The sequence below is a fragment of the Panthera leo genome, chromosome D1 (genome assembly GCF_018350215.1).
Source record: "Panthera leo isolate Ple1 chromosome D1, P.leo_Ple1_pat1.1, whole genome shotgun sequence".
Taxonomy (NCBI): Eukaryota; Metazoa; Chordata; class Mammalia; order Carnivora; family Felidae; genus Panthera; species Panthera leo.
Genome location: NC_056688.1, coordinates 46,080,665 through 46,106,151, shown reverse-complemented (window position 1 = coordinate 46,106,151; position 25,487 = coordinate 46,080,665). Strand labels below are relative to the sequence as shown.

Here is a 25,487-nt window from a genome sequence, read left to right as displayed (position 1 = left end):
CATGAGTATGGAATATCTTTCCATTTGTTTGTATCATCTTCAGTTTTCTTTTTCAGTGTCTTAGGGTTTTCAGAGTATAGATCTTTTGCCTCTTTGGTCAAATTTATTCCCAGGTATTTCCTTCTATTTGGTGCAATTTTAAATGGAATTGTTTTCTGAATTTCACTTTCTGCTATTCTTTTATTGGTATATAGAAATGCAACAGATTTCTGTGTTAATTTTGTATCCTACAACTTTACTAAGTTCACTTATTCTAACAGATTTTGGTGGAATCTTCAGGATTTTCCATGTATGATATTATGTCATTGGCAAAAAGTGACAGATTAACTTCTTCCTTACTAGTCTGAATGTCTTTTCTTTCTTTTTCTTGTCTTATTACTGTGGCTAAGACTTCCAGTACTATGTTGAATAAAAGTGGTGAGAGTGGACATTCTTGTCTTATTCCTGATCTTAAAGGAAAAGTTCTCCATTTTTCAGCATTAAGGATGATGTTACCTGTGGATTTGCCATAAATGGTCTTTATTATGTTGAGTATATTCCCTCTAAATCCACTTTAAGAGTTTTTATCATGAACAGATGTTGAATTTTGACAAGTGCTCTTTCTGCATATATTGAGATGATCATATGATTTTTTTTTATTTTTTTATTTTTTTATTTTTATTTATTTATTTATTTATTTTTTTATTTTTTAATATATGAAATTTACTGTCAAATTGGTTTCCATACAACACCCAGTGCTCATCCCAAAAGGTGCCCTCCTCAAAACCCATCACCCACCCTGCCCTCCCTCCCACCCCCCATCAACCCTCAGTTTGTTCTCAGTTCTTAACAGTCTCTTATGCTTTGGCTCTTTCCCACTCTAACCTCTTTTTTTTTTTTTTTTTTTTCCTTCCCCTCCCCCATGGGTTTCTGTTATGTTTCTCAGGATCCACATAAGAGTGAAACCATATGGTATCTGTCTTTCTCTGTATGGCTTATTTCACTTAGCATCACACTCTCCAGTTCCATCCATGTTGCTACAAAAGGCCATATTTCATTCTTTCTCATTGCCACGTAGTATTCCATTGTGTATATAAACCACAATTTCTTTATCCATTCATCAGTTGATGGACATTTAGGCTCTTTCCATAATTTGGCTATTGTTGAGAGTGCCGCTATAAACATTTGGGTACAGGTGCCCCTATACATCAGTACTCCTGTATCTCTTGGGTAAATTCCTAGCAGTGCTATTGCTGGGTCATAGGGTAGGTCTATTTTTAATTTTCTGAGGAACCTCCACACTGCTTTCCAGAGCGGCTGCACCAATTTGCATTCCCACCAACAGTGCAAGAGGGTTCCTGTTTCTCCACATCCTCTCCAGCATCTATAGTCTCCTGATTTCTTCATTTTGGCCACTCTGACTGGCGTGAGGTGGTATCTGAGTGTGGTTTTGATTTGTATTTCTCTGATAAGGAGCGACGTTGAACATCTTTTCATGTGCCTGTTGGCCATCCGGATGTCTTCTTTAGAGAAGTGTCTATTCATGTTTTCTGCCCATTTCTTCACTGGGTTATTTGTTTTTCGGGTGTGGAGTTTGATGAGCTCTTTATAGATTTTGGATACTAGCCCTTTGTCCGATGTGTCATTTGCAAATATCTTTTCCCATTCCGTTGGTTGCCTTTTAGTTTTGTTGGTTGTTTCCTTTGCTGTGCAGAAGCTTTTTATCTTCATAAGGTCCCAGTAATTCACTTTTGCTTTTAATTCCCTTGCCTTTGGGGATGTGCCGAGTAAGAGATTGCTACGGCTGAGGTCAGAGAGGTCTTTTCCTGCTTTCTCCTCTAGGGTTTTGATGGTTTCCTGTCTCACATTCAGGTCCTTTATCCATTTTGAGTTTATTTTTGTGAATGGTGTGAGAAAGTGGTCTAGTTTCAACCTTCTGCATGTTGCTGTCCAGTTCTCCCAGCACCATTTGTTAAAGAGACTGTCTTTTTTCCATTGGATGTTCTTCCCTGCTTTGTCAAAGATGAGTTGGCCATACGTTTGTGGGTCTAGTTCTGGGGTTTCTATTCTATTCCATTGGTCTATGTGTCTGTTTTTATGCCAATACCATGCTGTCTTGATGATGACAGCTTTGTAGTAGAGGCTAAAGTCTGGGATTGTGATGCCTCCTGCTTTGGTCTTCTTCTTCAAAATGACTTTGGCTATTCGGGGCCTTTTGTGGTTCCATATGAATTTTAGGATTGCTTGTTCTAGTTTCGAGAAGAATGCTGGTGCAATTTTGATTGGGATTGCATTGAATGTGTAGATAGCTTTGGGTAGTATTGACATTTTGACAATATTTATTCTTCCAATCCATGAGCAGGGAATGTCTTTCCATTTCTTTATATCTTCTTCAATTACCTGCATAAGCTTTCTATAGTTTTCAGCATACAGATCTTTTACATCTTTGGTTAGATTTATTCCTAGGTATTTTATGCTTCTTGGTGCAATTGTGAATGGGATCAGTTTCTTCATTTGTCTTTCTGTTGCTTCATTGTTAGTGTATAAGAATGCAACTGATTTCTGCACATTGATTTTGTATCCTGCAACTTTGCTGAATTCATGTATCAGTTCTAGCAGACTTTTGGTGGAGTCTATCGGATTTTCCATGTATAATATCATGTCATCTGCAAAAAGCGAAAGCTTGACTTCATCTTTGCCAATTTTGATGCCTTTGATTTCCTTTTGTTGTCTGATTGCTGATGCTAGAACTTCCAGCACTATATTAAACAGCAGCGGTGACAGTGGGCATCCCTGTCGTGTTCCTGATCTCAGGGAAAAAGCTCTCAGTTTTTCCCCGTTGAGGATGATGTTAGCTGTGGGCTTTTCATAAATGGCCTTTATGATCTTTAAGTATGTTCCTTCTATCCCGACTTTCTCAAGCGTTTTTATTAAGAAAGGGTGCTGGATTTTGTCAAAGGCCTTTTCTGCATCGATTGACAGGATCATATGGTTCTTCTCTTTTTTTTTGTTAATGTGATGTATCACGTTGATCGATTTGCGAATGTTGAACCAGCCCTGCATCCCAGGAATGAATCCCACTTGATCATGGTGAATAATTCTTTTTATATGCTGTTGAATTCGATTTGCTAGTATCTTATTAAGAATTTTTGCATCCATATTCATCAGGGATATTGGCCTGTAGTTCTCTTTTTTTACTGGGTCTCTGTCTGGTTTAGGAATCAAAGTAATACTGGCTTCATAGAATGAGTCTGGAAGTTTTCCTTCCCTTTCTATTTCTTGGAATAGCTTGAGAAGGATAGGTATTATCTCTGCTTTAAATGTCTGGTAGAACTCCCCTGGGAAGCCATCTGGTCCTGGACTCTTATTTGTTGGGAGATTTTTGATAACCGATTCAATTTCTTCGCTGGTTATGGGTCTGTTCAAGCTTTCTATTTCCTCCTGATTGAGTTTTGGAAGAGTGTGGGTGTTTAGAAATTTGTCCATTTCTTCCAGGTTGTCCAATTTGCTGGCATATAATTTTTCATAGTATTCCCTGATAATTGTTTGTATCTCTGAGGGATTGGTTGTAATCATTCCATTTTCATTCATGATTTTATCTATTTGGGTCATCTCCCTTTTCTTTTTGAGAAGCCTGGCTAGAGGTTTGTCAATTTTGTTTATTTTTTCAAAAAACCAACTCTTAGTTTCGTTGATCTGCTCTACAGTTTTTTTAGATTCTATATTGTTTATTTCTGCTCTGATCTTTATGATTTCTCTTCTTCTGCTGGGTTTAGGCTGCCTTTGCTGTTCTGCTTCTATTTCCTTTAGGTGTGCTGTTAGATTTTGTATTTGGGATTTTTCTTGTTTCTTGAGATAGGCCTGGATTGCAATGTATTTTCCTCTCAGGACTGCCTTCGCTGCATCCCAAAGCGTTTGGATTGTTGTATTTTCATTTTCGTTTGTTTCCATATATGTTTTAATTTCTTCTCTAATTGCCTGGTTGACCCACTCATTCGTTAGTAGGGTGTTCTTTAACCTCCATGCTTTTGGAGGTTTTCCAGACTTTTTCCTGTGGTTGATTTCAAGCTCATAGCATTGTGGTCTGAAAGTATGCATGGTATAATTTCAATTCTTGTAAACTTATGAAGGGCTGTTTTGTGACCCAGTATATGATCTATCTTGGAGAATGTTCCATGTGCACTCGAGAAGAAAGTATATTCTGTTGCTTTGGGATGCAGAGTTCTAAATATATCTGTCAAGTCCATCTGATCCAATGTATCATTCAGGGCCCTTGTTTCTTTATTGACTGTGTGTCTAGATGATCTATCCATTTCTGTAAGTGGGGTGTTAAAGTCCCCTGCAATGACCACATTCTTATCAATAAGGTTGCTTATGTTTATGAGTAATTGTTTTATATATCTGGGGGCTCGGGTATTTGGTGCATAGACATTTATAATAGCTCTTCCTGGTGGATAGACCCTGTGATTATTATATAATGCCCTTCTTCATCTCTTGTTACAGCCTTTAATTTAAAGTCTAGTTTGTCTGATATAAGTATGGCTACTCCAGCTTTCTTTTGGCTTCCAGGAGCATGATAAATAGTTCTCCATCCCCTCACTCTCAATCTAAAGGTGTCCTCAGATCTAAAATGAGTCTCTTGTAGACAGCAAATAGATGGGTCTTGTTTTTTTATCCATTCTGATACCCTATGTCTTTTAGTTGGCGCATTTAATCCATTTACATTCAGTGTTATTATAGAAAGATATGGGTTTAGAGTCATTGTGATGTCTGTATGTTTTATGCTTGTAGTGATGTCTCTGGTACTTTGTCTCACAGGATCCCCCTTAGGATCTCTTGTAGGGCTGGTTTCGTGGTGACGAATTCCTTCAGTTTTTGTTTGTTTGGGAAGACCTTTATCTCTCCTTCTATTCTAAATGACAGACTTGCTGGATAAAGGATTCTCGGCTGCATATTTTTTCTGTTTAGCACACTGTAGATATCGTGCCAAGCCTTTCTGGCCTGCCAAGTTTCAAAGGAGAGATCAGTCACGAGTCTTATAGGTCTCCCTTTATATGTGAGGGCACGTTTATCCCTTGCTGCTTTCAGAATTTTCTCTTTATCCTTGTATTTTGCCAGTTTCACTATGATATGTCGTGCAGAAGATCGATTCAAGTTACGTCTGAAGGGAGTTCTCTGTGCCTCTTGGATTTCAATGCCTTTTTCCTTCCCCAGTTCAGGGAAGTTCTCAGCTATAATTTGTTCAAGTACCCCTTCAGCACCCTTCCCTCTCTCTTCCTCCTCTGGGATACCAATTATGCGTATATTATTTTTTTTTAGTGTATCACTTAGTTCTCTAATTTTCTCCTCATACTCCTGGATTTTTTTATCTCTCTTTCTTTCAGCTTCCTCTTTCTCCATAACTTTATCTTCTAGTTCACCTATTCTCTCCTCTGCCTCTTCAAGCCGAGCCATCGTGGATTCCATTTTGTTTTGCAATTCGTTTAAAGCGTTTTTCAACTCCTCGTGACTGCTCCTTAGTCCCTCGATCTTTGTGGCAAGAGATTCTCTGCTGTCCTGTATACTGTTTTCAAGCCCAGCGATTAATTTTATGACTATTATTCTAAATTCACTTTCTGTTATATTATTTAAATCCTTTTTGATCAGTTCATTAGCTGTTGTTATTTCCTGGAGATTCTTCTGAGGGGAATTCTTCCGTTTGGTCATTTTGGAGAGTCCCTGGCATGGTGAGGACCTGCAGTGCACTTCCCCTGTGCTGTGGTGTATAACTGGAGTTAGTGGGCGGGGCCGCAGTCCGACCCGATGTCTGCCCCCAGCCCACTGCTGGGGCCACAGTCAGACTGGTGTGTGCCTTCTCTTCCCCTCTCCTAGGGGCGGGATTCACTGTGGGGTGGCGTGTCCCGTCTGGGCTACTTGCACACTGCCAGGCTTGTGTTGCTGGGGATCTGGCGTATTAGCTGGGGTGGGTGGGCAAGGTGCACGGGGGCTGGAGGGGCAGGCTTAGCTCGCTTCTCCTTAGGTGATCCACTTCAGGAGGAGCCCTGTGGCAGCGGGAGGGAGTCAGATCCGCTGCCGGAGGTTTGGCTCTGCAGAAGCACAGAGTTGGGTGTTTGCGTGGAGCGAGCAAGTTCTCTGGCAGGAACTGGTTCCCTTTGGGATTTTGGCTGGGGGATGGGCGGGGGAGATGGCGCTGGCGCCTTTGTTCCCCGCCAAGCTGAGCTCTGCCGTCCGGGGGCTCAGCAGCTCTCCCTCCCTTTGTCCTCCAGCCTTCCCGCTTTCCGAGCAGAGCTGTTAACTTATGACCTCCCAGACGCTAAGTCGCGCTTGCTGTCGGAACACAGTCTGTCTGGCCCCTCCGCTTTTGCCAGCCAGACTCGGGGGCTCTGCTTGGCCGGCGAGCCGCCCCTCCGCCCCGGCTCCCTCCCGCCAGTCCGTGGAGCGCGCACCGCCTCGCCGCCCTTCCTACCCTCTTCCGTGGGCCTCTAGTCTGCGCTTGACTCCGGAGACTCCCTTCTGCTAATCCTCTGGCGGTTTTCTGGGTTCTTTAGGCAGGTGTAGGTGGAATCTAAGTGATCGGCAGGACGCGCTGTGAGCCCCGCGTCCTCCTACGCCGCCATCTTCCGGATGCCTTGATCATATGATTTTTATCCTTTATCTTTATTAATGTAGTGTATCGTGTTGATTGATTTGCAAGTATTGAACCATTCTTTCATCCCCTGAATAAATTCTACTTTATCATAGTGAACGAGCTTTTTAATGTATTATTGAAAGTGGTTTGCTAATTACTTTGTTGAAGATTTTTACATATATGTTCATCAGGGATATTGGCCTATAGTTTTCTTTTTTGTACTGTTTTTGGTATCATGTTATGCTCAAAAAGTGGATATTTATTTATTTGTTTATTTTTAAATGTTTATTTTTGAGAGACAGAGCATGAATGGTGGAGGGGCAGAGAGAGAGAGAGAGAGAGAGAGAGAGAAAATCCCAAGCAGGCTCTGCGCTGTCAGCTTAGAGCCCTGTTGTAGGACTCTAACTCTAAAGTTCTCTTTGGGTCAGCAAAAGAGCGGGATAGAGGATGAAAAACAAGAGATGGCTAATGTCCAGGAAAAGACAAGAGCCCCGAATAAGGGTCCTTGCCCTGTTTATTAAGATCAGAAGGATTACAAACGTGATGGGCATGTACAAAGAGACAAAGAAACTGGGAACATTAACTTGCAGATGTGAGGGAAAAGGGGGTTTTGAAGATATAAGGGGTTTGGGTTTGGGTCAATATAAAACAAAATCCTGGCGCCGAGCAGATGGGCAGATGGTTGTTAACAGCAGATAGGAGGTGCCATGTCTGTTTATCTTAGCTAGCCGAGGGGATAAGACAGATAGGGGAAATAATCTCAGGGTTAACAAGTCACCTTTTCTTTTGTTAACCATCTCCATTCTGGGCTACTTCGCCTGCAGTGCAGTGGTCTATAGTCCAATTTATCTGTTTGCCTGACTTGGTCTTTCTCTTCTGTGAAAGCAGCTTTCTGCTAAAGTACTAAATTGGGGGGCACTTCCACCCTGAATGCCTAATCTTGCTTACCTCATATACCTTTGTACTGGGTGCCTTTGTGCCCCTCTCTATTCTGGAGTCTTTGCTCCTCCCTCTCTATTCTGGGGGGTGCAGAGCCTTTGCACCTCCCTATTCTGGGGTGCTAATCTTGTTTACCCAAACTTGGGTGAGAGCATCTTATGGTTTTGTACTTCTTTATGCCTTGTTAACCCATTGGTGTAAGCCTGGGGAATTCCTAAGCTTATTTCCTACAGAGTCCAATGTGGGGCTTGATCTCATGAGATGATGACCTGAGCTGAAATCAAACATCAGATGCTTAACTGACTGAGCCACCCAAGTACCCCATCAAACACTAGACATTTTAGAGAATTCTATGGCTATTACAGAGGAAAACTGAAAACAAGGAATGTCTTCAAAGGGCTAAGAAAATACATGTCAATGTAAAATTAAATACCTATCAAAACTATTAAGAATGAAACTCAAATAAGAGAATTTTAGAAAAAAAAACTTATTAAAGCTTTTGGAAATGCTCCTGGATAAAAGATGCTCTTGGATAAAAAAAATAACCTTATAAGAGAGAGTAGAGATGCAAGGAAGGAATAGTGAACGTAGAAACTGATCACTTATATTGGGCAAATTTAAGCAAAGACTTTTTGTCAACATTGTAATTTGTGGGGTTACAAAAATGCTTGACAATATTAATATTTAAAGCTGTTGAGGGGTGCCTGGGTGGCTCACTAGGTTAAGCATCCAACTCTTGATTTTGGCTCAGGTCATGATCTCATGGCTCATGAGATTGAGCCCTGAATTGGGCTCTGAGCTGACAGCTTGGAGCCTGCTTAGGATTCTCTCCCTTTCCACCTCCCTCTACCCCTCCCCTACTCACATGCATGTGCACTCTTTCTCTGCCAAAGAAAAAACCAATATATGTATGTGTATGTATGTATGTGTGTGTATATATATATATATATATATATATATATATATATATATATATCATGTTGAATTCCTTCAAGACATGAGAAAGGATTTTGAATGTTTGACTTCTTCTAAGCTATTTAAGTAATAAAAGAATAAAAATAAAATATATGATAGGACACATATATATTAGAGAGTTAGACTCTAGAGCCAGAATTTCAGGATTCAAATATCAGCCCTGACATTTACTACTATGTAACTTAGGGGAAAAAACTTTTCTGCGCCTAGGTTTTATTTGTTTTTTAAATCAGAGATATGGAAATAAAGAATATGTAATTTATACGGTTGTTGTACCACTTGAATTTACATAAAGCCATTTAGATTTAGAAGAGTGTCTAAACTATAATAATTGCTGAGAAGTTTGAACCACAATCACAACATTCCAACACAGTAGAGGAATTAGCATATGGATTTAGAAGAGAAAAACCTTAATCCAAAAGAAATCAAGAAGGATAAAAAAGAGATAAATATGTCAAATAGCACAAAACGAGAGCAAAAACAGCAAATATAGCAATAATTAACAATGTAAAATAATACAACAACATAAATTAATTTTCTTCAGTTAAAAAACTAATATTGTCAGACTGTATTAAAGAAAAAATCTAGCAATGTGTTCCCAAAAGACAGCTAAAACATGAAACAAATGATAAAAGGTTTATCAGTCAAAGTCAATGGAATGGATGGGATTCTCCTCCAGTACCTTCCCTTTCCTGCCCATCATAGTCCACTTCTGTGTCTCTTTTCAGCTTCTTTCAGGATTTGTTTCACGCCCACCCCCACCCATCCCCTCACACCCTCCCGTGTCCCTCCCACCTCCTTCATAGGGAGAGGAAGGAAGCTCAGGGTCCCCCATGCCTCTCTTCCTCAACCAGCACTGGTAGTGAGGTCCGCTGTGAGGAAGGCCTCACGCTCAAAGCTTCTTGTGGCAGCTTCTTGTGCCCCTCCCTACTCCTGTGATTGGTGGAGAGGAGCACACGTCACCCCAGCTGTGAAAGTGAGCTCTTGCAATGCAAGGACACCTGAATGCCTGCGGATTGGCTTCTTGGAGGCTGGCGCATAGTAGAGCCAGGTGTCCAGTCGCTGCTGCCCCAGGACAACCACTGCAGCTTCCTGCCCTGCAGTCAAGGCCACAGCTGCCCCCTGTGTCGCCTCCATGGGAACAGTTGTATAATTAAGCCACAGTCTTTAATGAGTAAACGGGTGCCTTTCTGTGGTATTCTTGGTCACACATTTATGGAGTTTCTGAAGGGCCCCAGAGATTACTGCCAGGCACAGCACAACCTTTATGAGGACAAGTGAACTGGAGAGATTCATACTACTGCACCAAGAAACCTCCATAAGAGCCCTTATCCTGGGCACAGAAGTGCACAGTTGACATCATCGGAGCATTTTACAAGAATTTTGACCTGGATGGGGTAAACCTGGGTGCACATCCTTTCCATGGACTCAGTATACCGAACTGAGGGATTATTTCCTGTTAGGTTCATTTCATTTCCTGTTACTCTCTATTACATATTTAAATCATTGAGAATTTCCAGTGGAATATATTAGAGGATACTTTGCTTTACATAATTTCTGTATTCAAAACTTTAAAACATTTTTTCGTAACCGTATTGAATATTTTAACTAAATTAACATGGCTCCAATGAACCGGCCAGCCCCGGTGGAAGTCACATACAGGAACATGAAATTTCTTATTACACACAGTCCAACCAGTGCAACCTTCAACAAATTTATAGAAGAACTTAAGGAATATGGAGTTACTACAATAGTAAGAGTATGTGAAGCAACCTACAACACTGCTCTTGTGGACAAAGAAGGCATCCAGGTGCTGGATTGGCCTTTTGATGATGGTTCATCACCATCTAACCAGATTGTTGAGGACTGGTTAAGTCTTGTCAACATTAAATTTCATGAAGAACCTGGTTGTTGTATTGATGTTCACTGTGTTGCAGGTCTTGGGAGAACTCCAGTGCTTGTTGCCCTAGCACTAATTGAAGGTGGAATGAAAAATGAACATGCAGTACAGTTTATAAGACAAAAATGGCATGGAGCTTTTAACACTAAGCAACTTCTGTATTTGGAGAAATACTGTTCTAAAATGCGGCTGTGCTACAAAGCCTCCAGTGGTCATAGAAACAATTGTTACATTCAATAAAACTTGGCTGCCTGATGCTGTTGCCTTGGAAATGGAACTTGAGACAGGACTTAATTATCGTACATATTAGCCAACATGTAGGCTTAATGAATGACAAGTCTAATGAAGCTTCCATAGGAATATTGAAAAAGGAGCAAGCTTGACAGAATTGCAGCCTCTATGTTTGGCTTACTACTATTCCCATGCCAGAAATAATGTGTAAGAAATTGAGAGATTAGGTGCCAAAATATCCAGCACAATACTTGTGTATTTTTAGTATCATGCAGAATTAAAATCCTAGATTATGAATAGCACTGGAAACCATATGTGGTTTATTCCTTTAGTCATTTCAAATATTGCCAATAGGACCTATGTGGTTATTCATGTTTGCCACCCTACAAGCGTACCGATATACATCAGGTTTTAGCAAAAATTCATTTTATTGGATTCTTACCAAGGCTTATGGGGATTATTTAATGTCTTTCTATAAAGCTCATTTTGTGCTGTTATGAATGCCTCCATTTTGAAAAATCACAAATGTGTGGTTAAAAGTTCATATAAAATATACGTTGTACAGAAGCACATGTGTGTAATGTCTTCAGACAAAAAAGTCTTACAGTTACTTTATGTTTACAGTTGGGGTACAACTTAGAGGAAGAGGGCCTGAAGACAGAGTGGGAGGAGGCTATGAAATATCTCCAGTAAAGTGTTGCCTTTGTCTTGTGCAGGATGTATAGAATAGGTCTTTTATTTAGTTAAAAATTAAGGCTGAGATGCTTTGTAGCTAAAATATTTCTTATTTATAATATTTCTGAAATCTTGTAATTCATATCTATTGGAAGTTGTTTATTAACTATTTTTCTTTGAAGCATATTTTTTCTTGTCTTCCAATCAAAAAAGAAGTGAGTTTCCAATAATGAAGTGATCAAGCATCTAATATTTTATATGCTTTTTGAACTCAGTAAATTCGTATTTGGATACCTGGATACTTTGTTCTATTAAGTGATTGATAAAATGATGACATGTATTAATGCTAGTTTAACCATATATTCATACCATCTGGGAATATAGTTCTGGAGGAGAAATAATTTCAGTGTTCACCATTCACCAGCCAGTAGAAGAGCTTAACCATCTGAATAAATAATGAATTGCAGAAGAAAGAGGTAAGATGGTAGAGCTGTGTTGATATTAGTAAAAGTAGAAGCAAAGGCATTACTAGAGATAACAAAAATCATTAAAGTCTCAAGTTTCATTTCACCAGGAAGTCAGAACAATTCTAAACTTAATGCATCAAATAACATTGGTCCAAAATGTATAAAGCAAATATGGAGAGAACTACAAGGAAAATTGACAAGTTTATGATAGTGATGGGAAATTTTACTATTTTTCAGAAACAGTTCAAGTAGAAAAAAATCAGTAAGGATAAAGATTTGAACAAAACAATTAACAGGCTTGGTCCCATGACAATATAAGGGGCATTACATTGAACAGTAAGAATCTGTATTATTTTTAAGAGTACATGAAATATTTCATTACATTTGACAATAAAAATTTCAGCAAATTTAACAATATATAAGTAATATAAATAAGATAAATAACTTCTTGGACTACAGTTCAATATCCATACATTTGGAGTTTTGAGAATCTGTGTCTAGAGCTTTCTACTTCTGGATGGGGTGTGGTAGGTTGTGGCATTCCACCACCCACCCTGCAACAACCAGAAAAATATGGAAAAATTTAAAAAGTGGTATGTTTGAAGACATATGAGAACTGTGAAAGCAACAAGAACTAGGTGAATAGGAATTCCAGAGAGGGAGGAGCTCTCCTGAGGTGAGTGGCCATCTCCTCCCCCGCCCCCCTTCCCCAATGGTAGCATTTACAGGCTCTGGATGTGGTCTAAGAATCAGGTGTGGTCCATGAGGTGGGTCTCTACCCATGTTGCAAGTTGTTGTCCTCAGAAAACATATACTAAATCTGAGGTTTGCATTTGGAGATTTATTGGGGAGTCGTCTCAACACCTTTGAGGGAGCAAAAGAACGAGGGAATGGTAGAACTTGTTGAATGGTGATACATACAGTTGCAAAACTGGCCTTAGCCAATCTTGCAGGGAGCTCTGAAGCTGTAATAGCTATTTAAAGATGTCCCCAGTTGAGGTGAAAGAGTTGAATCTTTGGATTTAAATTAACGAGTCATTGGATGCAGGTTGTCCCTGAGGATGAGGCTTAACCTTTCTTTAGTCAAGTGCAATCCCCAGAAGGGGAATGCAGCTGTGAACCTTCAGCTGATAATACTTGTGGCAGCTTGGGGAATGAGTGTTTCAGACCCGCGGAGGGACCTGGGTGGTGCAGCCACAGTGTCCACTATACTAATGATACTTGCTGAGTTCTGGGGCTATGTATGAGAGCCTGGGGAGTTAGAATGAAGACTTAAAAGAGGGGAATCTCCCTTAATCTCATAGTGCTTAAGAGACAAAGTCTTATTAGAAAAGGTTCTAATCTTCACCAACACTTAATATCTTTTTTTATTACAGCGTTTTTGGTAAGTGTGAAGTGGTATTCCTTTGGGGTTTTAATTTTCATATGACCAGTAATGTTAAGCATCTTTTCATGTGTGTGTTAGCCATTCATGTATCTTTTGTAGTAATATGTCGATTCAAACATGTCTACTTTTTCAATTGTGTCATTTTGTCTTCTTATTGAGCTGTAAAAATTTTTCATGTATTCTGGATCCAATGCTTCTATCAGATATATAATTTGCCAGTATTTTCTCTTAGTCTGTTGCTTTTTTTCTCTCTTAATGGTATGTTTCAAAGACAAAACTTAAAAAAATGAATTATAATTTATCAATTTTTCTTTTATAAATCATGTTTTAAATTGTATCTAAGAACTCTCCTCAGCCACAGAGAGTTTTCTGCTATATTTTCTTCAGAAGTTTTATAGTTTTAGCTCTTACATTTAGGTCTATGATCTATTTTGGGTTAATTTCTGTGTATGGTGTGAGGTAAATGTCTACTTTTTTGTGGCATGTGGATATTCATTTGTCACAGCATCATTTATTCAAAGACTATCCTTTCCCCCACTGAATTATCTTTGTAGCTTTGTTGAAAATCAATTTGGCATACAAATAAGGATTTAGTTGTGAATTCTCAATTATTTTCTATTGATCTACGTAACCACACAGTCTTCATCACTGTAGCTTTATAGGAAGTTTTGAAATTGGATAATGTACTTTTTTTGTGTGGCTATTTTAAGTGTTTATTTATTTTTGAGGTGGGGGGAGCACAAGTGGGGAATGGGCAGAGAGGGAGACATGGAATCTGAAGCAGGCTCTAGGCTCCAACCTGCCAGCACACAGCCCAACATGGGGCTGGAACTCACGAACTGCAAGATCATGACCTGAGCCAAACTTGGGCACTCAACCGAATGAGCCACCCAGGCTCCCCTGGCTATTTTAGGTCCTTTGCATTTCCATATACATTTTAGGATTAGTCTGTCAATTAAAAAAAGCCTGAAAGGATTTTGATAGATACAATATTGAATTTATAGATAATTTGGAGAGAATTGCAGCCTTGACAATATTGTTTTCAAATCCATGAATATGGAACATCTTTCCGTTTACTTAGATCTTCTTTAATTTCTATCAGCAGTATTTTGTAATTTTCAGTATACACGACTTGCACTTCTTAATTTCCTAAGTATTTTTTTTGATGCTATTATGACTGGAATGATTCTCTTAATTTTATTCTAGATTGCTTATTGCTAATATATAAAAATACAGGCGATTTTTATATATTGACCTTGCATCCTATGATCTTTGTAAACTGATTTGTTAGGAGAGGGAGAGAACGATTGAGAGTGACATAAAGGGTTCTTTATATTCTTTGGTATTTACTACATACTGGATTATGTCATCTGTGAATAAAGGCAGTTCTACTCTTTATTTCCAACCTGGATGCCTTTAATTTCTTTCTCCTTCTTCATTGAACTGGCTAGACCCTCCACGTTGACCAGAAGTGGTGACAACATCTTTGACTTGTTCCAGGTCTTATAGAGAAACTATTCATTCTTTCACCGTTAAGTATGATGTTAACTGTTGGATCTTCATCAGGTTGAGGAGGTTCTCTTCTATTCCTAGTTTGTTGAAAGTTTTATCATAAATGGATGTTAGAGGGGTGCCTAGGTGGCTCAGTCAGTCAAGCATCCAACTTCAGCTCAGGTCATGATCTCACAGTTCATGGGTTTGAGCCATGCATCAGGCTCTGTGCTGACAGCTCAGATTCTGGAGCCTGCTTAGGATTCTGTGTCTCCCTTCCTCTCTGCCCCTCCCCGGCTCACACTCACACACACACACTCTCTCTCTCTCTCAAAAATAAATAAACAGTAGTAAAAAATTATAAGAAAATGGATGTTGGACTTTTTCAAATACTTTTCCCACATCCATTGACATGATCTTGTGGTTTTTATCCTTCACTCTATTAATATCATGTACTAAGATGAACAATTTTTAAATGTTAAAACAACTTTGCATTCCTGGGATAAATCTCCCTTCTTCACTGTGCATAATTCTTTTATATGGATGGATTTGGTTTGCTAATATTTTTCTCTTTCTTTTCTTTAAAATTTTTATTTATTCTCCGATGCTCTCCCTTTCTTTTCTTTAAATTTAAATTCAAGTTAGTTAACATATAATGTAGTTATGTCTCAGGAGTAGAATTTAGTGATTCATCTCTTACATATAACACCCAGTGCTCATCCCAACAAGTGCCCTCCTTAATGCCTATCACACATTTAGCCCACCCTCATCCATCTCCCCTTCCAGCAACCCTCAGTTTGTTCTCTGTATTTAAGAGTCTCTTATGATTTGCCTTCCTCTTTGTTTTTATGTTATTTTATTTTTCCTTCCCTTCCCCTATGTTCATCTGTTTTGTTTCTTAAATTCCACTTATGAGTGAAATCCTATGATATTTGTCTTTCTCTGACTTATTTCACTTAGCATAATATACTCTAGTTTCACCCACATTGTTGCAAAGGGCAAGATTTTATTCTTTTTGATCACTGCTTAATATTCCATTGTGTATATATACATCTTTATCCATTCATCAGTCAATGGATATTTGGGCTCTTTGTGTAATTTGGCTATTGTTGATAGCACTGCTGTAAACATTGCCCTTTGGAATCAGAATTTTTATATCCTTTGGATAAATACCTAGTAGTGCAATTGCTGGGCCATAGGGTAGTTATATTTGTAATTTTTTCAGGAACCTCCATACTGAATGCACCAGTTTGCATTCCCAGCAACAGTGTAAAAAAGTTTCCCTTTATTCGCATCCTCACCAATATTTGTTGTTTCCTGAGTTGTTAATTTTAGCCATTCTGACAGGTGTGGGATGGTATCTCGTGTTTTTTTTTAATTTTTTAAAATTTTTAAAAAATTTCTATTTTTAACATTTATTAATTACTGAGAGATAGAGACTGAGCATGAGCAGGGGAGAGGCAGAGAGAGGGGAAGACACAGAATCCAAAGCAGGCTCCAGGCTCTGAGCTGTCAGCACAGAGCCTGATGTGGGGCTCAAACTCACAAACCGTAAGATCATGAAGTCAGCTGCCCAACCGACTGAGCCACCCAGGCGCCCCTCTCATTGTGGTTTTGATGTGTATTTCCCTGATGACAAGTGATATTGAGCATCCTTTCATGTGTCTGTTAGCCATCTGGATGTCTTCTTTGGAAAAATGTCTATTCATGTCTTTTGCCCATTTCTTTGCTGGATTATTTGTTTTTTTGGGTGTTGAGTTTGATAAGTTCTTTATAGATTTTGGATATTCTTTCCTGCTTTGTCAAAGATCAGTTGGCCATATGTTTGTGGATGCATTTCTGGGTTTTCTGTTCTGTTCCATTGATCTATGTGTCTGTTTTTGTGTCAGTATCATACTGTCTTGATGATTAAAGCTTTGTAATACAGTTTGAAGTCTGGAATTGTGGATGCCTCCAGTTTTGGTTTTCTTTTTTCAATATTACTTTGGCTCTTCAGGGTCTTTTCTTTTTCCATACAAATTTTAGAATTGTTCTAGCTCTGTGAAGAATGTTGGTGTTATTTTGAAAGGGATTGCATTGAATACTACTTTGGTGGATAGTATTGACATTTTAACAATATTTGTTCTTCCAATCCATGGAAGAACATGGAATGTTTTTCCACGTGTGTTTTCTTCAATTTCTTTGATAAGCATTCTATAGTTTTCAGCATACAGATCTTTTACCTCTTTGGTTAGTTTATTCCTAAATATCTTAATGTTTTTGGTGCAACTGTAAACGGGATTGATTCCTTGATTTCTCTTTCTGCTGCTTTATTATTGGTGTATAGACATGCTACTGATTTCTGTATATTGATTTTATATCCTGTATCTTTGCTGAATGCATGTATCAATTCTAGCAGTTTTTTGGTGGAGTCTGTCAGGTTTTCCATGTAGAGTGTCATGTCGTCTGTGGAGAGTGAAAGTTTGACTTCTTCCTTGCTGATTTGTATGCCTTTTATTTCTTTTTTGTTGTCTGATTGCTAAGGTTAGGGCTTCCAGTACTATCTTGAACAACAGTGGTGAGAATGGACATCCCTGTGTGTTCCTTACCTTAGGGGGAAAGCCTTCAGTTTTTCTACATTGAGGATGATATTAGTTGTGGGTCTCTTGTATATGGCCTTAATGATGTTGAGGTATGATCATTCTATCCCTACTTTCTTGAGGGTTTTTATCAAGAATGGATGCTCTATTTTGTCAAATTCTTTTTCTGCATTTGTTGAGAGGATCATGTGGTTCTTATCCTTTCTTTTATTAATGTGGTATATCATGTTGATTGATTTGAGGATATTGAACCACCCCTGCATCCCAGGAATAAATCCCACTTGATTGCAGTGAATAATTCCTTTAATATATCATTGTTAGTATCTTATTTGATTTTCTAGTATCTTGTTGAGAATTTTTGCATCCATGTTCATTAGGGAAATTGGTCTGTTCTCTTTTTTAGTGAGGTCTTTGGTTTTGGATTTGAGGTAATGCTGGGCTCATAGAATGAGTTTGGAAGTTTTCCTTCATTTTCAATTCTTTGGGAACACTTTCAAAAGAATAGGTAATAACTTCTTTAAATGTTTGATAGAAATCCCTCAGGAAGCCTTCTGACCCTGGACTCTTGTTTATTGGTACATTTTTGATTACTGATTCAATTTCCTTTTTTTTTTTTTAACTTAATTTTTAATTTACATCCAAGTTAGTTAACATATAGTGCAACAATGATTTCAGGAGTAGATTCCTTAATGCCCCTTACCCATTTAGCCCATCCCCCTTCGCACAACCCTTCCAGTAACTCTCTGTTTGTTCTTCATATTTAAGAGCCTCTTATGTTTTTCCCCCCTCCCTATTTTTATATTCTTTTTGCTTCCCTTCCCTTATGTTCATCTATTTTGTCTCTTAAAGTCCTCATATGAGTGAAGTCATATGATATTTGTCTTTCTCTAATTTCACTTAGCATAATACCCTCTAGTTCCATCCACATAGTTGCAAATGGCAAGGTTTCATTCTTTTTGATTGCCGAGTAATACTCCATTGTATACATATACCACATCTTCTTTATCCATTCATCTGTCGATGGGCATTTGGGCTCTTCCCATACTTTGGCTATTGTTGATAGTGCTGCTATAAACATTGGGGTGCATGTGCACCTTTGAAACAGCATACCTGTATCCCTTAGAAAAATACCTAGTAGTGTAATTGCTGGGTTGTAGGGTAGCTCTATTTTTAGTTTTTTGAGAAACCTCCATACTCTTTCCCAGAGTGGCTGCACCAGCTTGCATTCCCACCAACAATGCAAAAGAGATCCTCTTTCTCCACATGCTCACCAACATCTGTTGTTGCCTGAGTTGTTAATGTTAGCCATTCTGACAGGTATGAGGTGGTATCTCATTGTGGTTTTGATGTGTATTTCCCTGATGATGAGTGATGTTGAGCATTTTTTCATGTGTCAATTTTCCATCTGTTTTCTTTGGAGAAGTGTCCATTCATGTCTTGTGCCCATTTCTTCACTGGATTATTTGTTTTTTTGGGTGTTGAGTTTGATAAGTTCTTTATAGATTTTGGATACTAACCCTTTATCTGATATGTCATTTGCAAATATCTTCTCCTATTCCGTGAGTTGCCTTTTAGTTTTGCTGGTTGTTTCCTTTGCTGTGCAGAAGCTTTTTATTTTGATGAGGTACTAATAGTTAATTTTTGCTTTTTTTCAATATATGAAATTTATTGTCAAATTGGTTTCCATATAACACCCAATGCTCATCCCAAAAGGTGCCCTCCTCAATACCCATCACCCACCCTCCCCTCCCTCCCACCCCCCATCAACCCTCAGTTTGTTCTCAGTTTTTAAGAGTCTCTTATGCTTTGGCTCTCTCCCACTCTAACCTCTTTTTTTTTCCTTCCCCTCCCCCATGGGTTTCTGTTAAGTTTCTCAGGATCCACATAAGAGTGAAACCATATGTATCTTTCTTTCTCTGTATGGCTTATTTCACTTAGCATAACACTCTCCAGTTCCATCCACGTTGCTACAAAGGGCCATATTTCATTCTTTCTCATTGCCACGTAGTACTCCATTGTGTATATAAACCACAATTTCTTTATCCATTCATCAGTTGATGGACATTTAGGCTCTTTCTATAATTTGGCTATTGTTGAGAGTGCTGCTATAAACATTGGGGTACAAGTGCCCCTATGCATCAGTACTCCTGTATCTCTTGGGTAAATTCCTAGCAGTGCTATTGCTGGGTCATAGGGTAGGTCTATTTTTAATTTTCTGAGGAACCTCCACACTGTTTTCCAGAGTGGCTGCACCAATTTGCATTCCCGCCAACAGTGCAAGAGGGTTCCCGTTTCTCCACATCCTCTCCAGCATCTATAGTCTCCTGATTTGTTCATTTTGGCCACTCTGACTGGCATGAGGTGATATCTGAGTGTGGTTTTGATTTGTATTTCCCTGATGAGGAGCGACATTGAGCATCTTTTCATGTGCCTGTTGGCCATCTGGATGTCTTCTTTAGAGAAGTGTCTATTCATGTTTTCTGTCCATTTCTTCACCAGGTTATTTGTTTTTCAGGTGTGGAGTTTGGTGAGCTCTTTATAGATTTTGGATACCAGCCCTTTGTCCGATACGTCATTTGCAAATATCTTTTCCCATTCCGTTGGTTGCCTTTTAGTTTTGTTGGTTGTTTCCTTTGCTGTGCAGAAGATTTTTATCTTCATAAGGTCCCAGTAGTTCATTTTTGCTTTTAATTCCCTTGCCTTTGGGGATGTGTCAGGTAAGAAATTACTATGGCTGAGGTCAGAGAGGTCTTTTCCTGCTTTCTCCTCTAGGGTTTTGATGGTTTCCTGTCTCACATTCAGGTCCTTTATCCATTTTGAGTTTATTTTTGTGAATGGTGTGAGAATGTGGTCTAGTTTCAACCTTCTGCATGTTGCTGTCCAGTTCTCCCAGCACCATTTGTTAAAGAGACTGTCTTTTTTCCATTGGATGTTCTTCCCTGCTTTGTCAAAGATTAGTTGGCCATATGTTTGTGGGTCTAGTTCTGGGGTTTCTATTCTATTCCATTGGTCTATGTGTCTGTTTTTTGCCACATTTTTGCTTTTGTTTCCTTGTCTCTGGAGATGTGTTGAGTAAGGAGTTGCTGCAGCCAAGGTCAAAGAGGTTTTTGCCTGCTTTCTCCTTGAGGATTTTGATGGCTTCTGGTCTTACATTGAGGTCTTTTATCCATTTTGAGTTTATTTTTGTGTATGGTGTAAGAAAGCAGTCCAGGTTCATTTTTATGCATGTTGCTGTCCAGTTTTCCCAGCACCACTTGCTGAAGAGACTGTCTTTATTCCATTGGATATTCTTTCCTGGTTTCTCAAAGATTAGTTGGCCATAGGTTTGTGGGTCCATTTCTGGATTCTCTATTCTGTTCCATTGATCTGAGTGTCTGTTTTTGTGCCACGATTCAATGTGTTTACTGGCAGTGGGTTTGTTCAAATTTTGTATTTCTTCCAGTCTCACTTTTGGTAGTTTATATGTTTCTAGGAATTTAGCCATCTCTCCCAGATTGCCCAATTTGTTGGCATATAATTGCTCATAATATTCTCTTATTGTTTGTATTTCTGTGGTGTTGGTTGTGATCTCTCTTTAATTTATAATTTTATTTACATGGGTCCTTTCCTTTCTGATCAGTCCTGCTAGGGGCTTATCAATTTTGTTAATTCTTTCAAAGAATCAGCTCCTAGTTTTGTTGATCTATTCTACTGTTTTATTTTGATTTCAATATCATTGATTTTTGCTCTAATCTTTTTTATTTTCCTTATTCTGCTGTTTTGTGGTTTTATTTGCTCTTCTTTATCCAGCTTTCTCAGGTATAAGGTTAGGTTGTGTATTTGAGACATTCCCTCCTTCTTTATGAAGGCCTGGATTGTTCATAATATTCTCTTATTATTGTTTGTATTTTTGCTGTGTAGGTTGTGATCTCCCCTCTTTCATTCTTGATTTTATTTATTTGGGTCCTTTCCTTTTTCTTTTTCATCATATTGGCTAGGGGTTTATCAATTTTGTTAATTCTTTCAAAGAATCAGTTCCTGGTTTCACTGATCTGTTCTACTTTTTTTGTTTGTTTATTTTGCTATTCTTTTCCCTGCTTTGAGGTGTAAGGTTAGGTTGTGTATCTGAGACCTTCCTTCCTTCTTTAGGAAGGCCTGGATTGCTATATACTTCCCTCTTATGACTGCCTTTGCTGCATCCCAGAGGTTTTGGGCTGTGGTGTTATCATTTTCATTGGCTTCCACGTACTTTTTAATTTCCTTTTTAATTTCTTGGCTAGCCCATTTGTTCTTTAGTAGGATGTTCTTTAGTCTCCAAGTATTTGTTATCTTTCCACATTTTTTCTTGTGTTTGATTTTGAATTTCATAGTGTTGTAGTCTGAAAATATGCACGGTATGATCTCAATCTTTTTGTAATTGTTGAGGGCTGATTTGTGTCCCAGTATGTGATCTATTCTGGAGAACATTCCATGTGTACTGGAGAATGATGCATATTCTGCTGCCTTAGGATGAAATGTTCTGGCTATATCTGTTAAGTCCATCTGGTCCAGTGTGTCATTCAAACCCATTGTTTCCTTGTTGATTTTGTGTTTAGATAATCTATCCATTGCTATAAGTGGGGTGTTGAAGTTCCCTACTATTATGGTATTGTTATCAATGAGTTTCTTTATGTTTGTGATTAATTGATTTATATATTTGGGTTCCTCCATGTTTCGAGCATAAATATTTACAATTGTTTGGTCTTCTTGGTGGACAAACCCCTTAATTATGATATAATGCCCCTCTTCATCTCTCATTGCAGTCTTTATTTTTAAATCTAGATTGTCTGATATAAGTATGGCTACTCTGGCTTTCTTTTGGCAACCATTACCATGATAGATGGTTCTCCATCCCCTTATTCTCAATCTGAAAGTATCTTTATGTATAAATGGATTTCATGTAAACAACATACAGACGGATCTTGTTTTCTTATTCATTCTGTTACCCTATGCCTTTTGATTGGAGAATTTAGACCATTGACATTTGGAGTGAGTACTGAAAGATATGAGTTTATTGCCACTATGTTGCCTGTAGAGTTGGAGTTACTGGTGGTGGTCTCTGGATCCTTTCTAGTCTTTGTTGTTTTTGGTAATTTTTCTTTTTTTTCCGTCTTTTCTCCCCTTACAGAGTCCCCCTTAAAATTTCTTGCAGGGCTGGTTTAGTGGTCACAAACTCCTTTAATTTTTGCTTGTCTGGGAAACTTTTTATCTCTCCTTCTATTTTGAATGACATCCTTGCTGGATAAAGAATTCTTGGCTGCATATTTTTCTGATTCAGCACACTGAATATATCCTGCCACTCCTTTCTGGCCTGCCAAGTTTCTGTGGACAGGTCTGCTGCAAACCTGATCTGTCTTCCCTTGTAGGTTGAGGACTTTTTTGTCCCTTGCTGCTTTCATGATTCTTTCCTTGCCTGAGTTTTTTTGTGAATTTGACAGTGATATGCCTTGTTGATGGTTGGTTTTTGCTGAATCTATTGGGAGTTCTCTGTGGTTCCTGGACTTTGATGTCTGTGTCCTTCTCCAGGTTAGGAAAGTTTTCCGCTATGATTTGCTCACATAACTTTTCTACCCTCTTTCCTCTCTCTTCATCTTCTGGCACCCCTATGATTCTGAAGTTCCTTTTTAATGAGTCACTGAGTTCTCTAATTCCTATTTCATGCTCTTTGCCTTAGTCTCCCTCTTTTTTTCTTTTTTTTCTGTTTCGTTATTCTCCATAAGTTTTTCCCCTATATCACTGATTCTCTGCTCTAGCTCATCCATCCTTGCCACTGTGGCATCCATTCAAGATTGCAGCTCAGTTATAGCATTTTTTATTTCATCCTGACTAGCTTTTGCTTCTTTTATCTCTGCGGAAAGGGATTCTAATCTATTTTTACCCCAGCTAGTGTTCTTATTATTGTGATTTTAAATTTTGGTTCACACATCTTGCTTGTATCTGTGTTGATTAAGTCCCTGGCTGTCATTTGTTGCTGTTCTTTATTCTAGGGTGAATTCCTTCATTTCATCATTTTGAAGGAAGAAAACGAATTAATAAAGTAAAAATAAAATTAAAAAATTTAAAACAACACAAAGAAATCAAATAAAAGCTGCTAGATCCTAGGTGTGTTGGTCTGGTTGTTGAAACAAGCTTGATAGATTATAGAAAAAAGGAAACATAAGAGAAAAAAAAAAGAAAAAAGGAAAATGTTTGAAAATTTGAAAAAATGAATACAATAAAAGAGAATACAATGAAATGATGAAAGTAACATAGAATTTAAAAAATTTACAAAAAAGTAAAAAATATAGTAGAAAAATTTAAAGAAAAATCTTTTTAATAAAAATAAATTTTTTCTCTTTCTATATTCAAGAATAAGAAAAGAAAGAGAAAAAAATTGAATAAATGACCAGCAAACAGAATGAAATACAATTGAAATTACATCTGGTTTCCCAATCAAATTGTGAAACACTTTATAGTCTGTAAACTAAGCAGGCGGAGAGACTTGGGTTCATCAAGAGCATAGTTGGCCAAGTTGGGTGGGGCTTAGAGTAACAGCTCTGTTCTCCACTGGATGGTGCTTCTTAGCTTACTGGGGTGAATTGTTATGGCACGTGTAGGCATATATGTGTATGTGCATGCAGGGGAGGGGTGACAATGCTGTCACCCAGCTACCTAGTCTCTAGTGTCAGAACTCTGTGTTCTCCCCGACAGGCAATCAAACACCCCTCCTTTGTTTCTAGCTTCTGTCCACTCCTCACTTTTACACTATCCATGACCAAGCCGTCAGGCTGCCAGGAGGCACTTTCCTCCTGAGTTTTATCTCAGATGGGGCTGTGTTACCCAACCCCTCACTTCTGAGGGACTGTGGCTTTGACCCGCTCTGACCCTCCAGGGGAGGGTCTTGATGAGCAATGGATGGGTGCCAGCCCGCTCCCAGGAACGTTCATGAGACCCTGCTGCTGCTGATGCCCAGAAACTGTGGCTGGATGCCAGCCCATCCCCAAAAAAGTTTGTGTGATTGTGTAGCAGCAGTGTTTCAGGGACTATGGCAAATCATAACACACATCTGGCACCGGGCTTTACCCTTAACGTCCTTGTTCCAACACCAGTGAATGTGGTTGTTCTCTGGGGTCCACTGGGACCTTTGCCTGTTGGGGGCCACACAGCTTGTATCAAATGTGCTCCCAGCAGAGGAACCCCTACTCCCCACGTGGCCTGAGGACCCCTTGGACTTCTCTTTCTGCTCCTGGGGATTCATCCTTTCCACTAGAGCACCACTAGGTACCTAGCTATGGAGTTTCAGACTCTATGCTCCCCCTGTTTATAGAGTCTTAATGGAATTTAAACCCTCTCCTTTCTCTTTTCTCCCTTTTTTGTTGCAACCCTTGCAGCTGTTCCCACTTTTCCTTTTTCCCTCTGGCTGCTTTCCTTTTTTCCTCCAGCTGTTTTTCCTGTACTCTCCCCCTGTCTCTGTCCTCTCTCCACAAGCAAAATCAGCTCCCTGCCCTCTCTGGCTTCACTCTCCCCCAGTTCACCTCTCCACACTGTGTACCTGCCGAGTTCTGTGGATCACGTTGTGCAGATTGTTGTGTTAATCCTTAAATCAGTTTTCTAAGTGTGCAAGATGGTTCAGTGTTGATCTGGCTGCATTTCAGGCATGAGAGATGCAAAAAAATTTCCATGCTGTTCTGCCATCTTGGCCCCTCCCCCAGTAGGATGTTTTTGATGTTTTTTTAACCTTGAAGTTTTTGGGTTTTTTCCCCCACATTTTTTCTTGTGGTTGATTTCAAGTTTCAATAGTGTTGTGGTCTGAAAATATGCATGGTATGATCTCGATCTTTTTGTGCTTGTTGAGCACTGATTTGTGACCCAGTTGTGATTTATTCTGGCGAATGTCCCATGTGCACTTGAGAAGAATGTGTATTCTTCTGCCTTAGGATGAAATGTTCTGAGTATATCTCTTAAGTCCATCAGGTCCAATGTATCATTCAAAGCCATTTTTTGGTTGATTTTCTGCTTAGATGATTTGTCCGTTGCTGTAAGTGGGGTGTTAAAGTCCTCTACTATTATTGTGCTATTATCAATGAGTTTCTTTATGTTTGTTATTAAATGATTTATATATTTGGGTGATAGCACATTGGGCGCATATATATTTACAGTTGTTACATCTTCTTGGCAGATAGAACACTTAATTATGATATAATGCCCTTCTTCACCTCTTGTTACAGTCTTTATTTTA

At 38.8% G+C, this 25,487-nt stretch overlaps 1 protein-coding gene across 1 annotated transcript; it reads left to right on the top strand.

The window, feature by feature from the left end:
• The first annotated feature begins 10,139 nt into the window (after positions 1-10,139).
• LOC122200881 (protein tyrosine phosphatase type IVA 1-like) lies at positions 10,140-10,661 on the top strand. The gene has a single exon (XM_042906664.1). The coding sequence runs from the start codon at positions 10,140-10,142 to the stop codon at positions 10,659-10,661; it is 522 nt and encodes a 173-aa protein (XP_042762598.1).
• The last annotated feature ends 14,826 nt before the right edge of the window (positions 10,662-25,487 follow it).